This window comes from Myotis davidii, unplaced genomic scaffold, assembly GCF_000327345.1.
Source record: "Myotis davidii unplaced genomic scaffold, ASM32734v1 scaffold1193, whole genome shotgun sequence".
Taxonomy (NCBI): domain Eukaryota; kingdom Metazoa; phylum Chordata; class Mammalia; order Chiroptera; family Vespertilionidae; genus Myotis; species Myotis davidii.
The window spans coordinates 423,385-443,480 of record NW_006284331.1 but is presented as its reverse complement, the minus strand read 5'-3'; the positions used below and the strand labels follow the sequence as shown (position 1 = coordinate 443,480).

Sequence of the window (20,096 nt, the reverse complement as noted above, 5' to 3'; positions counted from 1 at the left end):
GTGCACAAATTTTTGTGCACCTGGCCTCTACTACTGTTAATATTAGAATATCACATTAGTCTCAACTCAATAGGGTATACATTGTGTCATGTGGTTCTTCTGTTAAGTGGCATTTGCAGATAGTGGCATGCATCATAGTGTTTATTAAGAGAAAAGTATTTGGAGTCAGATCTATTTGGGTTCAAATCTTGTCTGATCAGCTAAATCAGTGGTCAGCAAACTGCGGCTCATGAGCCACATGTGGCTCTTTGGCCCCTTGAGTGTGGCTCTTCCACAAAATACCGACTTCTGCGCATGGGTCACAAAGTTTCAATCACACTGTACACGCGCGCCCACATGCGGTATTTTGTGGAAGAGCCACACTCAACGGGCCAAAGAGCCGCATGTGGCTCGTGAGCTGCAGTTTGCCGACCACTGATAAAATCATCTTGCACAACTTAATTAACCACTCTGGGCAGCAGAAAAAGGGGGAATAATAACACTCAACTAACACAAGTTGTTATGAGGATCAGATAACTTCATGTATATGAAGAACCTAATATAGTAGACACTTAATAAAAGGTTATTATTTTTATTACTTTGTTTGCTTTCATATATATTTGTTGGATCAAAACCTTTCACCTCTCTTTAGTAGCTTGCTACCTCGACAGCAATACTTCCCCGTAATAATAAACCTCACCATGGCTTCCATCCACTTTAGTGGAAGGGCAGAGGCAAGCATTAGGGAGGGCCTATTTTAACCAGTTTTCTCTTTCCAAGTCAAAATAATGAATTCCATGATGAGTGAATTGGGTTGTTCAACTACTAAACATTGTTTTGACAATGATCTGAACCACAGGACTAATTGTGCTTCATCCATTTAACTAGAGGAGACATAATTGACTAGTACTACTTTGTGTTCTTTACGAGAAGTTCGGTTTGCAAGATCAGGTGCTGTTCTAAAGCTCTCAGTCTGGCTCAAAACGGTGCCCGTATAGGCTTAATCCTGGATTCTCCCTAGAGCCTTAGTTCACTTTTGGGCTGTTCCAAAGGTTTATCTGCAAGAATCTTAATGCTACCACAGAATAAAATTGGAACTTCTGCCAGATTGACTAACACAGCTCACTTTTGCTGTAGTCCCACACTCCCCGCCTTTTGGGATGACAACTTCATGCTTTCCTTATTTGGCTATATGCCAGGTAGTCATTTGTGTGCTATCTCACAATGACCCTTGGCATTGGGCTGAAACAGTGGTTTCCATCAATCATAATGTAGAGAACGGAACAAATCTATTTGGATACATTAGTAGAGAAAGTCCTAATGCCTCAAAGAAATTCAGATATCATGGATACTTAGATTTTGAGTGGCATTACAAAATATTCAAACATTCGTGAACAGTAAGTAAAATAACATAGTTGCTTCTGGGGATATTTCTAATCCATGACTTGTTTATTGGAAGGGAGTATGGCTCATATTAAATTTAAGCTTTTGCGTGACTAGGACCTCTTACAAAGGATCCACCTCCAAGTCAGGTAGTATGTGTTGAATTTAAACATCTGTTTAATTTGTTTCTCTCATTCTCAGCTGTAAATTAGCCAACTCCTGAAAAAACAATGTGTTTTTTTTTTGTTTTTTGTTTTTGGAGAAAGGTATTTTTAAAGTTCATTTTCTTGCTGCTTGGTATATTCTCTCTCTCTTGTTTTTAATGTTCCTACTGATTTTAGAGAGAGAGTAAGGGAGAGGGAGAGAGAGAAACACCAATGTGTGAGAGAAACACTGATTATTTGCCTCCACCTTGACCGGGGATCAAAACCTCAATCCAGCTATTTGCCCTGACCAGGAATTGAACCGACTGAACCACACTGGCCAGGGCAGTCCTCTGAACACTCTGAGGTAAGTATCTACCATGTGCTTGGCATGACGTCAAAGTAGTCAATAAATTAAGAGCAGTTTTGAGAGTCTTCTGTTGATTTGGAGCTTTTAATGACCAACTTTGCAATAATAGAGATTCACTTTTCAGATTGTGAAGAGTTTTAGAGAGTAATCAGGAAAAGCAAAGTGCTTTTGAGGGAAAATATTTCAATGGACACATTATACAATTCAAGCTCTGTATGTGTTACATTTAACTAAAAGAGCAAATTATAAAATTATCGGAATAGTTCAGTCTCACTAGAGCCATCAAAATGTTACAAATGAGAAACTAAAGTAATAGTTACAAAGTGTTCAGACTCCTCATAATGGGAGAATTACAGGCAATTATTTGAAAGCCTCACATCTACTGTTTCCTTCAGTTGAAAATAACAGTAGAAAGGTAATAGCATTTAGACATCTTGAGAATTCAGCAATCTGTTCATCCTTAATTTAAAAATATTTATTACTCTGTGACTCCTAACACTGTATTGAAAGATGTTTATGCTGGTGAGAAAGGAAGAGAAAAAGTCTTTTGAATTTCAACTATCTTAAGAATGATAAGGTTACTAACTTTTCATTGAAAGAACTCATGGAGGACATGTAAAACCAAAGATCAAAAGAGGGGTTAAGAAGAGAAAGATATAATTATTTGAGGCTTTTAAAAATACTGTTATGTTTCTAATAATTTTGAACTTTCATACTTTTAATCTTAAGATATATATATATATATATATTTTAAAAATATTTTTTATTGTTGATAGTATTATAGATATCTCCCATTCTCCCCCTTTCCTCCTTCTCCTAGACCCTGTCCATCCCCTTTAAGGTATATTAATAATTTATTAAAATTCAGTAAACAGGTGGTCCAACTACACCAGGGGTGGGACACCCTTGGCACGCGTGCCAAACATGGCACGCCAGTAACTTTTGCTGGCACGTGAAACCCTCTCTTATAATCTTCCATTTACAATTTTTTTCTTAATATCGACTTTTTTATTTTTCAGATAAATTCAGTGTAGGTGCGTCTTAGATAAATAAATAATTTTACATAACAAGTTATCTTAACCCCTACAGTGCCGGGGAGCGTGATCGTGCTCCTGACTTTTGCCAAAAGTGCGGGGAGCGCTATCAAAGCTTCGAAATGGAGTCCAGTTCTAAGTCTGCTTTTATTAGTGACGATGATATTGCTAAATATGTCAATGTAGTAAAGGTTTCCTTAAGTTTTTGAATATGTAACTTCATTTACTTGTGATTCATAATTTTTTTCCTAGACTGCTGTAAAATCAGCAAAAATGCCTTGGCAATTTTAGCATAGTTCACGCTTGTGAATCTTTGTTCTCAGTGATGAATTTTGTTAAGTCTCATAATAAGAGTGGCCTGATGGATGAAAGTAGTAGCTCATGCATATATCTGAAGGTCACGAAATATAAACCTGATGTAAAATCTCTGTCATCAGTGATGCAGCAGCAAAAGTTCCACTGATAATATCAGACGGAGTCATAAAGGTTTCTGTTGGACTATCAGTGTACATGTATACATTAAAAAATAAATATATTTTTCATCATCATATACTGTGTTTTTGTCACTCGAATGAATTTTATTATGTCTTCAACTTCTTCACATACGTACACCTTAAGAGATATCAAGTAGGTGTAACATGTTCTCAAAAAATTAGGGTTGGCACACAGAAGAATTTTGAGTCAGAGATTTTGCTGGTTTTGGCACACACTCACAAAAAGTTTGCCCACCCCTGTACTAAACCATGAATATTTAAAATCTATCAAGTTGATGGTTTTCCTCAATAGCATTTCAAAGTAAAAATGCTCATGCACAGACTTTTGTAACTGACATTCCCCTAAATATACAGGGCTGCCTCATACACATTCTTATACATAAACTAGAGGCCCAGTGCTCGGATTTGTGCACTGTTGGGGTTCCTCGGCCTGGCCCATGCCCTCTTGCAATCCAGGACCAGGGGATGTCGGATAGTCGATTTTGGCCCAATCCTGTAGGCCTGATCCAGACTGGAGGGAGCCCAATCCTGTGCGTTGAGCATCTGTCCCCTGGTGGTCAGTGTGTGTCATAGCAACCGGTCCACTGGTCGTTCGGTCATTCTGTTACTTAGGCTTTTATATATATAGACTAGAGGCCCAGTGCATGAATTTGTGCATGGGTGAGGACCGGCTGACCGGCCCCAATTGGGGCTGATTGGACTGGGCCAGCCAGGGGGAGGGGTTGTGGGCAATTGGCAGGCCTGCCCCACCCCTGATTGGACTTGGGGGGCCGACTGGGGGTGAGGCTGGCTGGGGGGAGGGGCTGCGAGGGACTGGCTGGGGGGAGGGGCCATAGGTGGTTGGCCAGCCAGCCCCACCCCTGGTCAAACTCCTGGTTGAGCTCCCAGTCAAATTCCCAGACAAGGGGACAATTTGCATATTAGCCTTTTATTATATAGGATAGCTGCTCCAACCAGCTGACCAAAGGAGTGCCCATCTATGGCCACTGAAGATTTCCTTCCAGTCTCTTCCATCCTAATGTGTATAGTGTCTTCCTTTGGGCCAACCTCTTCCTCCCCCTCTTTTTTTCCTCCAGAAAGGAAAGGAAGGACATAAAGAATGGTAGGGCTGGGCCAGTCTGGCTCAGTAGTTGAGCATTGATCCATAAACCAGGAGGTCACGGTTTGATTCCTGGTCAGGGCATATGCCCAGGTTGCAGACTCAATCGCCACTTGGGGACATGCAGGAAGTAGCCAATCAATGATTTTCTCTCATCATTGATGTTTCTCTCTCTCTCTCTTTCTTACCTTCCTCCCTGAAATCAATTAAAAATATTTAAAAAAGAATGGTAGGAAGCAAGATTGGGAAGAAGTGGAGGAAAAATAAGGGATTAAGGGCCCTGTTTAAGGCTACAGAAATCTCCAGAGTAAGGACATCAGAGATTTTTCAGAAGCAGTTCTTATCAAACCAGTAGGTTTAGCTTTAAGCAAATGCTGACACAACTGTACTAGTGCTCTAGTTGAGTGTTTAATGTTTCAAATAGTAAATCCAAGACTACTGGGGATGCGCCCGCAACCAAGGTACATGACCTTGGCCAGAATCGAACCTGGGACCCTTGAGTCCGCAGGCTGATGCTCTATCCACTGAGCCAAACCGGTTAGGGCTCATGGGTTATTTTTTTAAATGCTGAGTAGAAAGGATCTGTACCAGGTTGTAACTTATAAGTAGATAGAGAGCCTGTGGAAGTTGTATTCACATTTAATTTCTGGTTTTCTTCATCATCCTAAAGTTTTCTGATGCCACTTAATGCAATTAAATTTGATTAGGTCAAAGGCAAATAGTTTCAATTATCATCAAATTATAATTACTAATTGATTCAAAGCTGAGAGTATTAAACAATGATGGTAGCAGGACAGGTTATGTGGCTTAGGATGAACATTTTAAAATAAAAAGTCAGGTGGTCCACCATGGGACCAGTCAGGCCAGATGTGAGCATGGGCAGCACGTCGGATGTTCAGGCAATGATTGCGGTGAGCACTGGGGGTGGTGGCCAAACTTTGCCTGTGGTTTGACAAACAGGGGTAAGCACCAGAGGAGGACCAGATTCCTCTGCCATGCTAACTCTGATTTCCTCACAGAATTTTTATTTTCTGTGGTTTAAAGTTCTATGATTCTATTAGTGAAATACTTTACAAACATGATGAATTAAAGAGATGTCAGTCAACTGGCCCTGGCATTGAATCATAATTTAATTATTCTGTTCCTACGAGAAAACATCTTCCTAAGTAAGTGGCTTACAAATAAACATTTGGACACAACTGATTAGAAATTGCCTGAATAACTTTCTTTATAAATATATACAATTGTGAACAAAAGGCAAAAACAAGTTTCCTTTCTAAGAGAATGTTTGCATTAATGTATTTTTATCCTTAGGATTTGTCAAGCACTGCAGTGAATTCTTTTTCCCAGGGCTGAAAAGTTTCTAATTGGCTTTATAGTTAGCTAGCTTATTAACGCACAGTAAAAATCTTAACATTTTTTTCAACCTTTTTTTGTTCCCTGCAGTAAAAGACTGTTTTTATAATTAAAATTGTCAATAAAAAATCACTTCTTACCTTGTCAGAAGGTTTAAATGGATTTCCTTGTCCGCTAATTCCACCACTGATGCTAAATCCAAGGCCAGGATTCTTTTCTATTCGCACACAAAACTATGTAAAAAAGATATCAAAAGGTAATTAAATGCATATAAAAACTAAATATCTTCAAATAACTGCATCCCAGTAGGAAAAAATTCACATTTCATTTAAGTTCTCAGTGATAGTTTATATTAACTTGGTACACATGACAGGTATAAACTCTGACAAAATATATTTAGTGCTTCTATAGGCATCAGTTATGAATGAAACTAGCTTGAAATTACCTGGCAAGCAAACATTAGTAAGTATTCATTCATTATTGTGTGCAAGACTAAATTTTGATTAACAGCTTTTAAAAATTAAAACCCTTATAACAAAAATATTGTGAATTATTTAAATTATCTATTTTAAATGCACACATATTCTAACTAATTTGAAAGGATATATAAGTAAGTAAAAGAAAATTTGCAAATGTAGAGTTAGGGGAAAATATGGCTCTTTAAGTTGCTACCACTTCCTAGGTGAGTAGTACAATTCGTCTCCTTGGTAGATAATTCCTTTGTTTAGAAACAGCGGGACTTTTAGCTTGAGAAAGGGGAGAACTTTTGGCCATTGCTTGAGTTTGGGTTAAACAACAAAAAAAGGAAATACTCAGTAAAAAGAGTTTTGGATTTAGCAGCAGTTTCTGGCAAAGCTATTAGGGGTCTTGGAGAAAGAGAACACTGAAAAAGAAAGAGGTCAAGAATGTGGAGAAACGACTTGTGACAGGGAATAGTCAGGAAATATCTAGGACTGGAGGGCTAATAGTTTAGTATTCTGTGCGACATTACCTTCCCAAGCCCAAAACCATCAATGAAAGTCTGTTAAACACAAGATCCTTGTGCTTCATAGAGCTATGGGAAAATGATGGCATTGGGAGCAGGTCCACCTTGAGATAAGACTGTAGGAAGGATGATAGTCACTGTAAGAGTTGATACAAAGAATGTAGATCAAGAATTCCATTGGAGGGAAATGAGTACCAGGAATGATCTACAAAAACTTCTGTATAACAAACTTAGGAATTCTTGCTGATCATGGGTTGGGGTTGTGTGTGGTCTGTAGTGAAAATGCTAGTTTTCTTTCTTTCTTTTTTTAATATATATTTTATTGATTTTTCACAGAGAGGAAGAGAGAGAGAGATAGAGAGCCAGAAACATCGATGAGAGAGAAACATCGATCAGCCGCCTCCCGCACATCTCCCACTGGGGATGTGCCCGCAACCAAGGGACACGCCCCCGACCGGAATCGAACCCGGGACCCTTCAGTCCGCAGGCCGATGCTCTATCCACTGAGCCAAACCGGTTTCGGCAAGTTTTCTATGAGTAATGAGATTGGGGCCCTCAGATGACTAAAAGACATAGAACCCACAGTTGGTAAAAACTTTGGTTGCATAAAGAAAGAAAACTATTTATTTATTTATTTATTTATTAAAGTTTTCCATATGTCTCCCTTTTCCCTGAGTTGACACCCTTGGCCACCCCTGAGCACAAGCCCCCACTGCCTCAGTTTCTGTGTCTGTTGGTTATGCTAATATGCATGCATACAAGTTTTTTGGTTGATCTCTACCTCTCCCCCTCCTCTGACCCTTGTCTCTGTATCTATTTTTGTTCATCAGTTTATGTTGTCATTATATCTCACATACGAGTGAGATCATGTGATATTTATCTTTCTCTGACTGGCTTATTTCACTTAGCATAATGCTCTCCAGGTCCATCCATGCTGTTGCAAATGGTAAAAGTTCCTTCTTTTTTATAGCAGCAAAGTATTCCATTGTGTAGATGTACCATACTGTTTTTTAATCCATGCATCTGCTGATGAAAACTTAGGCTATTTCCAAATCTTAGCTATGGTAAATTGTGCTGCTATGAACATAGGGGTGCATATATTCCTGTTTTCTAATCCATTCATCTACTGATGGGCATTTAGGCTATTTCCAAATCTTAGCTATGGTAAATTGTGCTGCTATGAACACAGGGGTGCATATATCCTTTCTGATTGGTGTTACTGGTTTCTTGGGCTACATTCCTAGAATTCGGATTAGTGGGTCAAATGGGAATTCCATTTTTAACTTTTTGAGGAAATGCCATACTGTTAAGAAAACTCCTTCTTAAAGATGATTGGAAATGTTTATTTTCTTAAGTAGTTTGATGTTTTCCCCAGCAATCTTGCATAGCCTATTAATTTGCTTATGGGCAAATGCAAATGCCCAAAATGCTCTCTATATTTTTATTTTTGAGGTATCTTTAATTGCTAACTCTTAGATGGTTCAAGGCAAATTTGAGCCTTATTCCTGACTTAATCAGCATATTGTGAGTCTTTAGGAGCTAGGTCAATTAGGCTTGGCCATTTAATGGAACTATTCTTAATTCACTGTCATATTTCATAATAATGAATAGAACATTTAAGTATTACACAGTTCACTTGCAACACAAAGGCAAAAACTATCTGCTAATGTAACTTTTATGGTAGAGTCAGTAATGAATAGTTTCTAAATTATGGGAAACTTCAATTGCCAGAAGTACTCTCCAAGATTTTTATTTTAGAGATATGTTTAATTACAACTTTTCCTTGAATTGAGTTAGATTTCTTAAAAACTGGTTATCACGCTATGATAGAAAGTACAGTTTATAACAGTTTTGTATTTATAAGGCTCAGTGTCTGTGAATATGAACATATGATAACTTGATGCAGCTCCAAGGAATATTTTAGCTTTATTCAATATACCAGTTTACCCTGTATTCCTTTTTGGGTGGTTATTGGTTAACTAGAGGCCCGGTGCACAAAATTGGTGCAGGGGAGGGGTCTCCCTCAGCCTGGCCTGTGCCCTCTTGTAGTCTGGGACACCTTGGGCGATGTCCGACTGTCGGCTTGTGGCTGGATGGCCTTCTGCAGCTGCATGGCCTGCTGCTTGAGCTTCAGCAGCTGCTGCATGTGCACAGGCTGGGACACAGGGTCTGTCCTATGAACACCATTGAGTGGGTGAGTCAAGTGTGGAGGCAGGCTCATCCAGAGTTCCCTGCACTTCCCTGAGTCACTGAGTTGTTCAGACTGAGTGCCTTCTACAGAGAACGGCACCAGGATCAGGCCTTAGCTGGCAGTCGGACATCCCTCTTGCAGTCCGGGATCCCTTGGGGGAAGTAGCAGTGCGCCAAGTGGCAGGTGGCCAGAGAGGAGCCTGGATTTGGGCCAGGTGCCACGCCACTCATGCTCATCCTGCCTGCTGTGCCTGCTGCGCCAGCTGCTGCCTCTCAGTAGTGCTGCTGCGTAGTCGGGAGAGGCTCCCACCATGGCAGTTGTGCTTGCCAGCCCTGAGCCTGGCTCTGACTGAGCGCACTGACCGCCAGGGGGTAGCTCCTGCATTGAGCATCTGCCCCCTGGTGGTCAGTGTGCATCATAGTGACCAGTCGTTCTGGTCGTTCCGCCGTAATGATCGCTTAAGCTTTTATTACTAGTATATAGATTAGAAAATGAGAAGAATGGAACTTACATGATTTAAATATATTATCTTTGTGTTTTCCCATATTTCTGTGCATTTCCAATTAAATTGTTTAAGATTTAGGTTATTTATTTCTAATATAAAAATTTTATATGCACAATGTAATATATAGAAGGTATGTTTCCCCAGGCCACTAAAAAACCTGAAAGGAAACATATGCAACATATTTACTTATAAATTGTTGCAGATACTTCCTAGTCCTTCTCCTGCAAGGTAGTGACTATATCCATTTTATATTATTGTCAATCCGGAAGGCACTAAAAATCTAAGGAAATAAATTTCACATGTGCCAAGTAGATGAAGAACTGCCTCAATATATTTTTTAATATTAGAAATAATAAAGATGACACTGTGATTTTATAAATGTGACAACCATAAATTTTTATCTGAAGCCAGACTACCCTTGGGCATATTGTGGTATGGCTAATAGGTTGTGTTGTGACTGTTGTGTCCCATAAAGCATGTCAGAGAGAGTATTCATCTCACATATAAAGAGTTCTACCTGCCTGGGAAGGCCCAAAGGGGCCATGAAAAGATGAGAGACTATCTCACAGCCAAGAAACAGTCAGAAACTGAAGAGAATTGTCAAAGGGGAAATGCAGTGTTCTAGCAAAAAGTCAGATCTAGGAGGCTAAGAAGTAGCCTATTTAGTGAGAGTCAGCATTTCTGTTTTTTACTAGGATATTGAAAACAATGAATGAAGATATAAGCAGCAGCCGGCAGTCAGTGGTGCATTTGCTTCTTTCAGAGTCTGTTTTCATCATGTGACTTCACTTGAAACTTCTGGTCTGTGCCACAACAGGCAGTATCTTAGATCATGCACTAATTTTATTTATTTTTAAATATATTTTTAAAATTAATTTTATAGAGGAAGGCAGAGGGAGCGAGAGATAGAAACATCAATGATGAGAGAGAATCTTTGACTGGCTGCCTCCTGCATGCCCCACAGTGGGGATCCAGCCTGAAACTTAGGCATGTGCCCTGTCTGGGAATCGAACCATGATCTCCTTGTTCATACGTCGACACTCAGCCATTGGAGCACACTGGCTGGGTTTGTTGCTAACTGAATAGGAAGGTTTGGACAAAGAATTTGGGCTTTGGGTTAGATACACCTGGGTTAAAATTACAGCTTGACCAATTATATTTTTCACAAGTTACTTATTTTCTCTGTACCCTGGATTATTCATTTGTAAAAAGAAAATAAGATTATTGTGAGGATTAAATGAAAGATTACGTATAAGCGGTATCAGCTCTATAATTGTTGGGGCCTGGTGCAAAATGAGGCTCTTTGTTCAAAGATTATTAAGAATTAAAAGTTGGAGACAGCAGAGCATTAAACCAAATGTGGGGCTCTTCTAAGTGCAGGGTTTTTTTCATACTTAAGTGCCTTCTATAGAATGTTTCAGTGCTTACTTTTAATTTTGAAAGGCACTTGATATTTCTAGAGGGGTTGAGTCAAAACACTTGCAAGCGACTCTAAATACAAACTCTGAATAATGATGTTTTACATTTAATAAGCAATACCCTGGCTGGTGTGGTTCAGTTGGTTTGGTCCCGTGCACCAAAATGTTGCTGGTTCAATTCCAGGTCAGGGCACATGCCTGGGTTTTGGACTCAATCTCCAGCAGGGGGCATGCAGGAGGCAGCCAGTAGATGCTTCCCTCTCACATGGATGTTTTTCTCTCTCTCCTTCTCCCTTCCTCACTTCCCTGCCAAATAAATAACTTTAACAAACACATAAACTTTAAAACTAGTAATCCTCTCATTAGTCAAACTATACAATGTTTGTGTTATTGGAGGGATAATGTAAAAATAGTCTTTAAATTTAGAGTGTTCAGAGTAAGTGCACGCTAATACTAAACTTACTATTCAAGGTAGGTGAAAATAGAGGGCATTGATCTCGATGAATTTTTAAAAATATAAATCTTTATTGTTTCAGTGAATTTTTAAATGCATTGATTCTCACAGAAAACAAACACATAGCTGCTATTAGGACTAACCAAGTCAGAGAATGAAGCTGAGGTTATAATATTTGTGAGGGAGAAGATATGAGCAATTTTTAACCTTCTAGATGTCTTTAATAAAGCATAATTTAAAACTCCATTAACTTTTTAGAATCTCTGAAGAATTAAAAGCCTCACATCATTACCTCATTAAAGGCACCTGTCTGATATATTTTCCCTTAAATCAAACACTTGGCCTAGATCAAGGCGGGATAGAGAAAGAATTATTTTTAAAAATATCTATAATTCCGAGAATGATTAATACATAATCTAAGCTTTAAGAGGGTATTAAGAAATAGAGGACCTGTCTAGACCATTGAGATCCAAATAATAAATGGCTCTTAACAACAGAAAGGGAAAAACTAGAAAATGAAGATAATCTTCTCCGATACATTCAGAAAATAAGGTGGATAATATGTGAAGCTTTGAGTTAATAATAAAGTGAAACCTTTATATACCATATTAAAGTATTAGTGAAGTCAGTGGGCAAAGTCAGCTTTGCCTAATTATCTGAATTATCAAAAAAGATACATTAATTTTATATGAACATTAATATCTTAATATCTTGCTTTTTAAGCTTAATGTAACTAAGTAGGTGAAATCTTATTCCGTGTTCTGGTCCTAAGGAAGAAAACAGGTCTTTATAATGGAAAAGCAAATTCTACTTTTAGATAGGTCAGAAGAGCAGCAATTCTTTTTGTGCTACATGGCATTTATCAGTATCTTTTGGAGCGTTTCAGAAATGTTTCCCTTCTGTTGTTTTTAATTTTCTTCATAGCAAACTTTATCTCTGCACTATTCAACAGTCAGAAGATAGGACTTTTAAAAAACGATGCCACAAATAGAGAGGAATATACAGTTTATGTTTCACACAGTCAATTTCACCAGAGGCTTTGGGAACCACACCTAGTCCATTGAAGCTCTTTGTAAGATCCCAATGCCGTGCTGTAGAGTTAAATTGGAGTGGAGAGTGGGGAGAGGAGGGTGTAGGATAAACCAGAAAAACTGTTCCGATCCATCAGTTTTGCTTTATGTAAAATGGGCATTTTACCAACCATCAATTCCTATAGGTAGGTGTCTTTAACCACTAAAAATAATGATAAAATAGTGTGTTGCACTCTACTCAACATGGTGACAGCATTAATGTGTCCCCGACTACATTAACGAGGGAAGACAAACCATGGATTCATTGGGATTTCCTGAAAATTCATCAATTGTGAAATCTCTTCTCACCTGCTCTGGATAGCCATCCATACTCCTTTGCCCTTTAGTTTGAATTAAGCACCGTCCAGGCTGAGGTCCCCGGGTGGCCTGTGAAGAGGGGATCTGAATAGGCAATGGTGACTGGAACTGCTGGATGGTCACTTTGTTAATATTTCCCTCATATGGCTGCTGCTCCCGGCTACGATGCTGAAGGCTTTGGGACCCCATCAAGGTCTGGATATGGCTGCCTGCCTGTGGAGAAGATAATCTGTCAGATGACGATTCGTGGTGTTGAAAGGATGTGATTAAAGTAGAAAACACGTACAGATACCTCTTTGGTAAAGTGGCATCATTTGGGCTTGCAGCCATGGCTGGAAAAGATAATGAAAAGACAGCGAGGGGCCGCCTACTATGGTTTGTGAAAATGTTAATATTGGAGCAAGGTTGCATTAAATACATTCGCAGTCAGCTGGTGGTTTGCCAAAGTTTATTTTAACTCCAATTTTAAGGGAACACAATTCAGTCCAAGAAAAAGAAGTCACTACTTAAAAATAAAGTCAGGTTCCATATGGCATTTTATTTTGAAATATACCAGGGAGAGAGATGTAATATATGGAACCTTTATGCCGCAAGTGCTTACTGATATTGCTTACATGAGTATAGTCAATATTTATTGATTTTCTGCATTTTTAAAATCAAGAGTATTACTTAAAGAAAACTAAAAAAAATTGTGTTTTGACATTCAAAAATAAAATAAAATGGAATCAACAGTATGGTTTTGGGAATCTTTAAGTTACATTAAAAATTAAACATGAGATAAATTACTGTGAGTATCGATTGTCTGTGGAGGCACTAGACCTGGAAAGGTCTTCAGTGTGAACTCTGTAAGGAGATCATCTCACGTTGAGCTTTCAGAGATTCATCAGTAAAGTGATCATTTCTTAGTCCTTAAAGGCAGTTATGGAGACCAGAGGGCATGCTCACTCTGGTCTCCCATCTTTGAATGATACGGTGCGAACCCCTGCTCCTTTGTCCACTCCTATTTCTCACCTTCTTTCTAGCATCAGCTCCTTCAGTCACTCAACCTGATATTTTTTCTACCAAGCAACCAGATCTGTTTGTGAGCTGGTAATCGAGAATATGTCTTTTAATATCAGGTAGGGCTTAACATGGAAGTTTAACATGAGAAAGGAAAGCTTATCATAAAAACTTTTCAGCATATGTATTAGTATAGTGTTGTGGTTGGTACCTCACTCATCATTATGGAAGGATCTGAGGGTTTACTTCACGAATTCATTTTCTTTCTTGTTGATCTTTTAAGGTTGGGTAATTTGGAACTCAAAAATGAATTTCACCTTAGAATTCATCAGCTAAGAAAGCCTGTGAATTTTCCTGCCTAATCAAGATTTTGATTACTATGAAAAGGTCAGGCTGGAGGAATAAAAGAATAATTTTAAGCAAGTAGTCAATGAAGAGGTTCATTTTATTTTTTAAGAGACATCAGGAAATGACAGTGATCATGGAAAATCATTTGAAGGAGATGAAAGGCATATTTCTTGATTCCAAACAAGAGGTAATTGAGTGAAGAAAATACTCAAAAATTATTATTTGGCCATATGTAGAGCAAAGGAAATAACCATTTGATTATATATTTTTTAGGTGTTTAACTGGTTGTCTTGGTATCATGTACAGTTTTTTACATCAAAAACCAGCAAAGATATTTAGTATGAGAATCTTGAGGAAAAGATGGAAAAAAAAAGTTTCAGGCTATTCCAGCATAGTGAAAAACAGTTAGCAATCCAGCACTGGCCAACACAATTAACCAGTGACCACAACACTACAACACCAACACAACGGAGATAACCACGTAGAGGGCAAATGTGTGTTTCTTGATGAAATCTATTCCCTTTTCAGCCATCCTAGAAGACTGAACACCCCTCTGGTCAAGTTTTTCCTTATTGCAAATTGAATTCTCTCCTACCTCTGTGGAATTTCATGTTCTCTTGTATGGGAGGAGAGAAAAGCCATGATAAACACAGTATCACACTGTGAGCTGCTAAGTCACTGGCATGCTGAGTTAGTTAGAGAAAAGTATTTCCTGGAGTCCGAGGAGCTGGGAGTATAGGCTGGCTTAGGCTTACGGGCCTGGCTTCTGAACAGTCCATTGGTTTTACATTTATACCTGCTTCTCACCTCCACTGGCATAATATTCATGGATCTTCAGTCAGTGCTTGAGTCAGTGGACACACAGGAAGTGATCACACAGACAAAGCATTTTTAACACCCAGAAAAACTCAGAGAGATATAGCATAGAGCTAGAGTTCCAAAACACGTAATCTGTCTGAGAAAATCAATAATGACCGCTTAACAATCACTTCATTGATTAGAATATTCTGGTAATGGTCTATCCAGGGGTACAAAATTAATTCTATATATTATAGAACTGTAATAGTCTTTAGATTTTTTTTGTTGTTTATTTTTTCCTTCTGATGGGACAGTTTGAGCTCAGAATTTTGTTTCGATTTGGAACTTGAGGGCAAACACCATATCCTACTTGCCATCTTTAATGACTGGCATTTCATAAATAATAGCTGTCATCCAAACAGTAGGTGCCAAGCAATGTGCTAAAACTTACATGTATTATCTCCTTTAATCCTTGTAATAGCATTAGAGATAATTATTATTATTCAATCATATTGAGGAGAAAACTGAGGCTTGGAGAGGTTAAGTAACTTTCCCAAGTCATCTGCCAGCCGGAAAACTGGTAGGACTAGGATCTGAACAAAGGCTGTCTGACTATGACTATCATAGTGAATTGAAAAGGAGCCATGCAAAGGAACAGAGGATCAGGTTGTTGAGGATGAATATATTAAAATCTTTAGCAGCTCTTTAATTTGCCAAAGGGCCATTCCTACTTACGGATTTAGGTCTATCACCTATTTTAGATCCTATGTATGGGACTTAGAGCTGTATAGTTAAGCAAATAGGCTGATGCTCTGTGCACTTAGCAATCTTTCTATGATTACGAAGTGACGGAGCTCGTGTTCTTATATGGCTTGGAAAAATACAACGTGGGCTTGGAGGAAACATCTGGAAGGATTCTGTTCGCATCAGCAGCAGTTTTCTTCAGTCTGTGTTTGGACTATACACTGCAGAGGATGGGAATGACAGCTATAGAAAGCAAAGAATTAACACTAAGTTTTGTGTGAAGTTAAACAGACATACAGGACACAAGATATCTAAAAGAACAATTATGGTGTGGAGAGACGGCGATGAGGAAGTTTTTCTGACTGACATGAAGGCTTAAGAAAGGTAATAAGGTGCTCACGATGAAGTACAAAGGACTGATGAAAATGCAGAAAATGTCAGAGCTGGCATTTATTCAGGCAGAGGGGTTAGCTATGAGAACACTGACTCATACTGAAGGGGAGTTTGAATAAAAAGGTTTCTGTAAAGCCTGTGCTACACATTTTGAATGATAAAAAGAAATAGAGAAGATTTGACATTTGTTTTGAATTTTCAAGGGGAAGTTGGACAAAATAACATGTATTTGAGGAGAATAGTGATGGAACGTGGTGTTTTCAAGTTGACCTGAACAAAATACTGTCAAAGTGTATGTTTACAAGGAAAAACTCCAATATCCATTGGACCCAAGGAAACATTACTGTCAACACCACAGAAATGTTGATTTTGCTACCTTTAAAGTGTTTGGGAGGTTTTGTATGATATAAAAGAAATGACTTTCTCATGACAACAATACTTTGGTTCACACTGTTCTCTTAGAAAACGGTGTTAGACTGAGAAGTGTATTACCCAATTTGGTCATTTGTCTTACCACCTATCTTGACTCTAACCATTTTAGGGTTCCTTCCAAAAGTCAAACATAGCCTCAAAGGATGACAATTTATGCCACTGAGAATATGCAACCGGACACAATCAACTTCTAAAATTACGTCCAAAAGAGTCCAAAAACGCTTGGGAGCAATTTCAACACACAGAATCATCTATAAAGGATAATTCAGTTGTTGATTTCAAGATAGCAGCAGCACTCATTGAAATGAGTTAGTTTTAGTAATTTTGTAAAACAACAACAAAAAGCCCTGTCCCTTTCTATCTATATCATGTATTCTGTCTGTTCTCCTTTTTAACATGCAGGTTAAGTTTTAAAAATTGGGGCAGTAGGACTTCTGCTTCCTGGTAGACTGAGTAGGCATACTTTACTCAATTCTCTCCATGAAGAAAAAAAAAACCTGGACATTATATATAAACAAATATAAGAAAATTCTGGAAAGTAGACAGAAAACAGCAGATCAGCTAGGGACATAGGGACCAAGTAAATGCATAGCAGTGAATTCATTGAGTTTTATTTTTGTGTCGTATATCCCAGACTTGGAGCTGAAGAAGCAGGTAACTGAAAATGCCTAAAGGTACAGATAAGAAAAGCCTCAGCAAAAGCCTCCCCTGTCTAGCCAAAAGACCAGAAGAAAGGGGCAGAAAACTTTGATGGTGACAGCCCTACTATATATAACCAGTGGGAAAACACTGTAGCCCCACAAAGTCCAAGTGGGGATCCTACACTTCTACCCTCATAAGGATGCAACAAGGCACACCAATACTCCTACTGGTGTACAGAGAAGGCCACTGCATTCATCCCCTTTGGCCAGCAGGGAGCCCCTCCCCAACCCCCATGGTGTCACTGGAGAGCACAAGGAACAAGGACTTACTTTCCCACCCAGCAGTAATGAGGCACCCTTCTACTTTCCCAGTAGGATGGTTAGAGAGGGCTAGTAATGAGGCTACCTTCCCTGAGGTACCAGTGGAGGCCACCTGGGAACTTAGAGTGTTAATTTCCACCTAGCAATAATAATACATGTTTTTTCCCCCTCAAATAATAATTATAATCCTATCTCAAGAGCCTAGAAAAAGAGAAGCCAAATAAACCCCAAGCAAGAAGAAAGAAGGAAATAATAATAATAATATCAGAGATCAATGAGATTGAAAATGAGTAACAGAAAAGAAAAAAAAAGAAACAAAAATCTGATTCTTTGGAAAGATCACTTCTAGCAAGATTGAATAAGAAAGAAAAAAGAAAACACAAATTAGCAAAATCAGGAATATTACTACAGATCCTGCAAACATCATAAGGGTAATAAAGTAATACTACAAACAACGCTACACACAAATTTGAAAACTTATATGAAATTGGCCACTTTAAAAGCACAAACTACTGTAACTCACCCAATATGAAATAGATAATTTGAAAAGCCCTGCAACCATCAAGAATGGAATATGTAATTTAAAAATCCCCAGGAAAGATATCTCCAGGTACAGATGGTTGCACAGGAGAATTTTACCAAACATTTAGATAAGAATTAACACCAATTCTACACTCTCTCTTCCAGATAATAGAAGAAGAGGGGACACGTCCACTTTATTTCATGAAGCTGGTAGTATTACCTCAATAACAACACCTGATAAGGACAGTAAAAAAAAAAAAAAAAGGAAGAAAGAAAACTACAGAGCACTACCATTTATGAATATAAATACAAAAACCCTTAACAAAATGTTGGCAAATGAAATTTAGCAATATTTGAACTCCATGCCCAAGTGGAGTTTATTCCAGCGATACAGAGCACGTTCAATATTTGAAAATCAACAACTCCAGTGCATATGTTAATGGGCCACAGAAGAAAAACTATGCAAGCATATCCATGGAAGCAGAATATATTTGACAAACTTTAGCATCCATGTGTGATACTAAACTCAGAAATATAGAAATGGAGTAGCACTTCCTCTACCTGATAAAGAACATCTACCAAAACCATAAAGCTAATTTAAAACTTATGGGAAAAAAGTGGATCCTTCTTCCCCAAGATCAAGAACAAGACACAGATGTCCACACTCACCCCTCTTTTCAGCAGAATGCTGGAAGTTCTAGTCATTAGAATAAGACAAGAGAAGGCAATAACAGGCATACGGATGGTGAGGAAGAAATTAAATGTCCTATTTACAGTTACCTGATTGTCTACATAGAAAACCCAAAAGAATCACAAAAAATTTCCTAGAATTAACAAATGAATTCAGCAAAGTTATAGGTGTGTTTATGTATGTTAGCAATGAAATGCAGACACCAAAATTTAAATGCAATACCATGCACAGTAACTCAAAAAAAGTAAAATATTTAGGTATAAATCAAACAAAGCTTGTATAAGATTTATATGCTGAGAACTACACAATCCAGAAGAAAGATATCAAACACAAATAAATGGAGAGACATATTTATGGGTTGGAAGACAACACAGTAAAGATGTCAATTCTTTCCAAATTGATACACAGGTTTAACGAATTTCTATCAAAACCCTAGAAAGATATATATGTGTGTGTATACATATACATATATAAAATCTTTATATATACACTGAGTGGCCAGATTATTATGACTACCTGCACCTGATGTTTGTAGGCAAATTAGCTATAATATCGCACTGAAGTTGCTAGAGAGCCAGATCATTATATATGTCTGAATAGCACAACATACCTAACTATCATTGCTGATCAAGTTCATCCTACATGTTGATGGCGTATTCCAATGGAGATGGCTTCTTTCAACAAGACAATGAGCCATGCCATGGTGCTTGTAATGTGTTGGAGTGGTTTCAAGAACATGAGGGAGACTTTACCTTGCTTAACTGGCCCCCACAATCACCAGATCTCAATCCAATTGAGCATTTGTGGGATCAAGTTAAAAGAGCCATCAGGCAGCTGGTTCCACAACCATCAAATCTCACAGAACTGGACAGTGCTATTCATCAGGCATGGTGTCAGATTCCTCGCATCACCTTTCAACATCTCGTGGAGTCAATGCCAAGAAGAATTGCCGCAGTATTGAAGGCAAAAGGTGGCCCAACGAAGTACTGATGGGGTGGTCATAATAATCTGGCCACTCAGTGTATATATCTTTATATGTGTATTCTATTCTAAACTTTATAAGGAGAACTCATACAATTTAACAAAAGGAAGATAAACAACACAATCAAAAAATGGGCAATGGACCTAAATGGATACTTTTTGAAAGAAGACATAAGGAAGGCCAAGAGACATATGAAAACATGCTCAAAGTCACTAATCATCTGAGAGATGCAAATCAAAATGACAATGAGGTACCATCTCACACCTGTCAGAATGACTATCATCAACAAATCAACAAATGACAAGTGCTGGAGTGGATGCAGAGAAAATGGAACCCTCATGCACTGCTGGTGGGAATGCAGACTGGTGCAGCCACTGTGGAAAACCGTATGGAGTTTCCTCAAAAGGTTAAAAATGGAACTCCTCT

The 20,096-nt window shown here is 38.4% G+C and overlaps 1 protein-coding gene across 1 annotated transcript in view; it reads right to left on the bottom strand.

The window, feature by feature from the left end:
- Positions 1-20,096, bottom strand: part of LRRC7 (leucine rich repeat containing 7) — a 380,912-nt gene that overhangs the window by 27,133 nt on the left and 333,683 nt on the right. Inside the window, exons 24-25 of the mRNA XM_006754436.1 lie at positions 12,791-13,012; positions 5,999-6,091 (exon numbers count right to left, since the gene is read on the bottom strand). Coding sequence (XP_006754499.1) covers positions 5,999-6,091; positions 12,791-13,012 — 315 coding nt within the window. The remainder of the gene's footprint in view (positions 1-5,998; positions 6,092-12,790; positions 13,013-20,096) is intronic.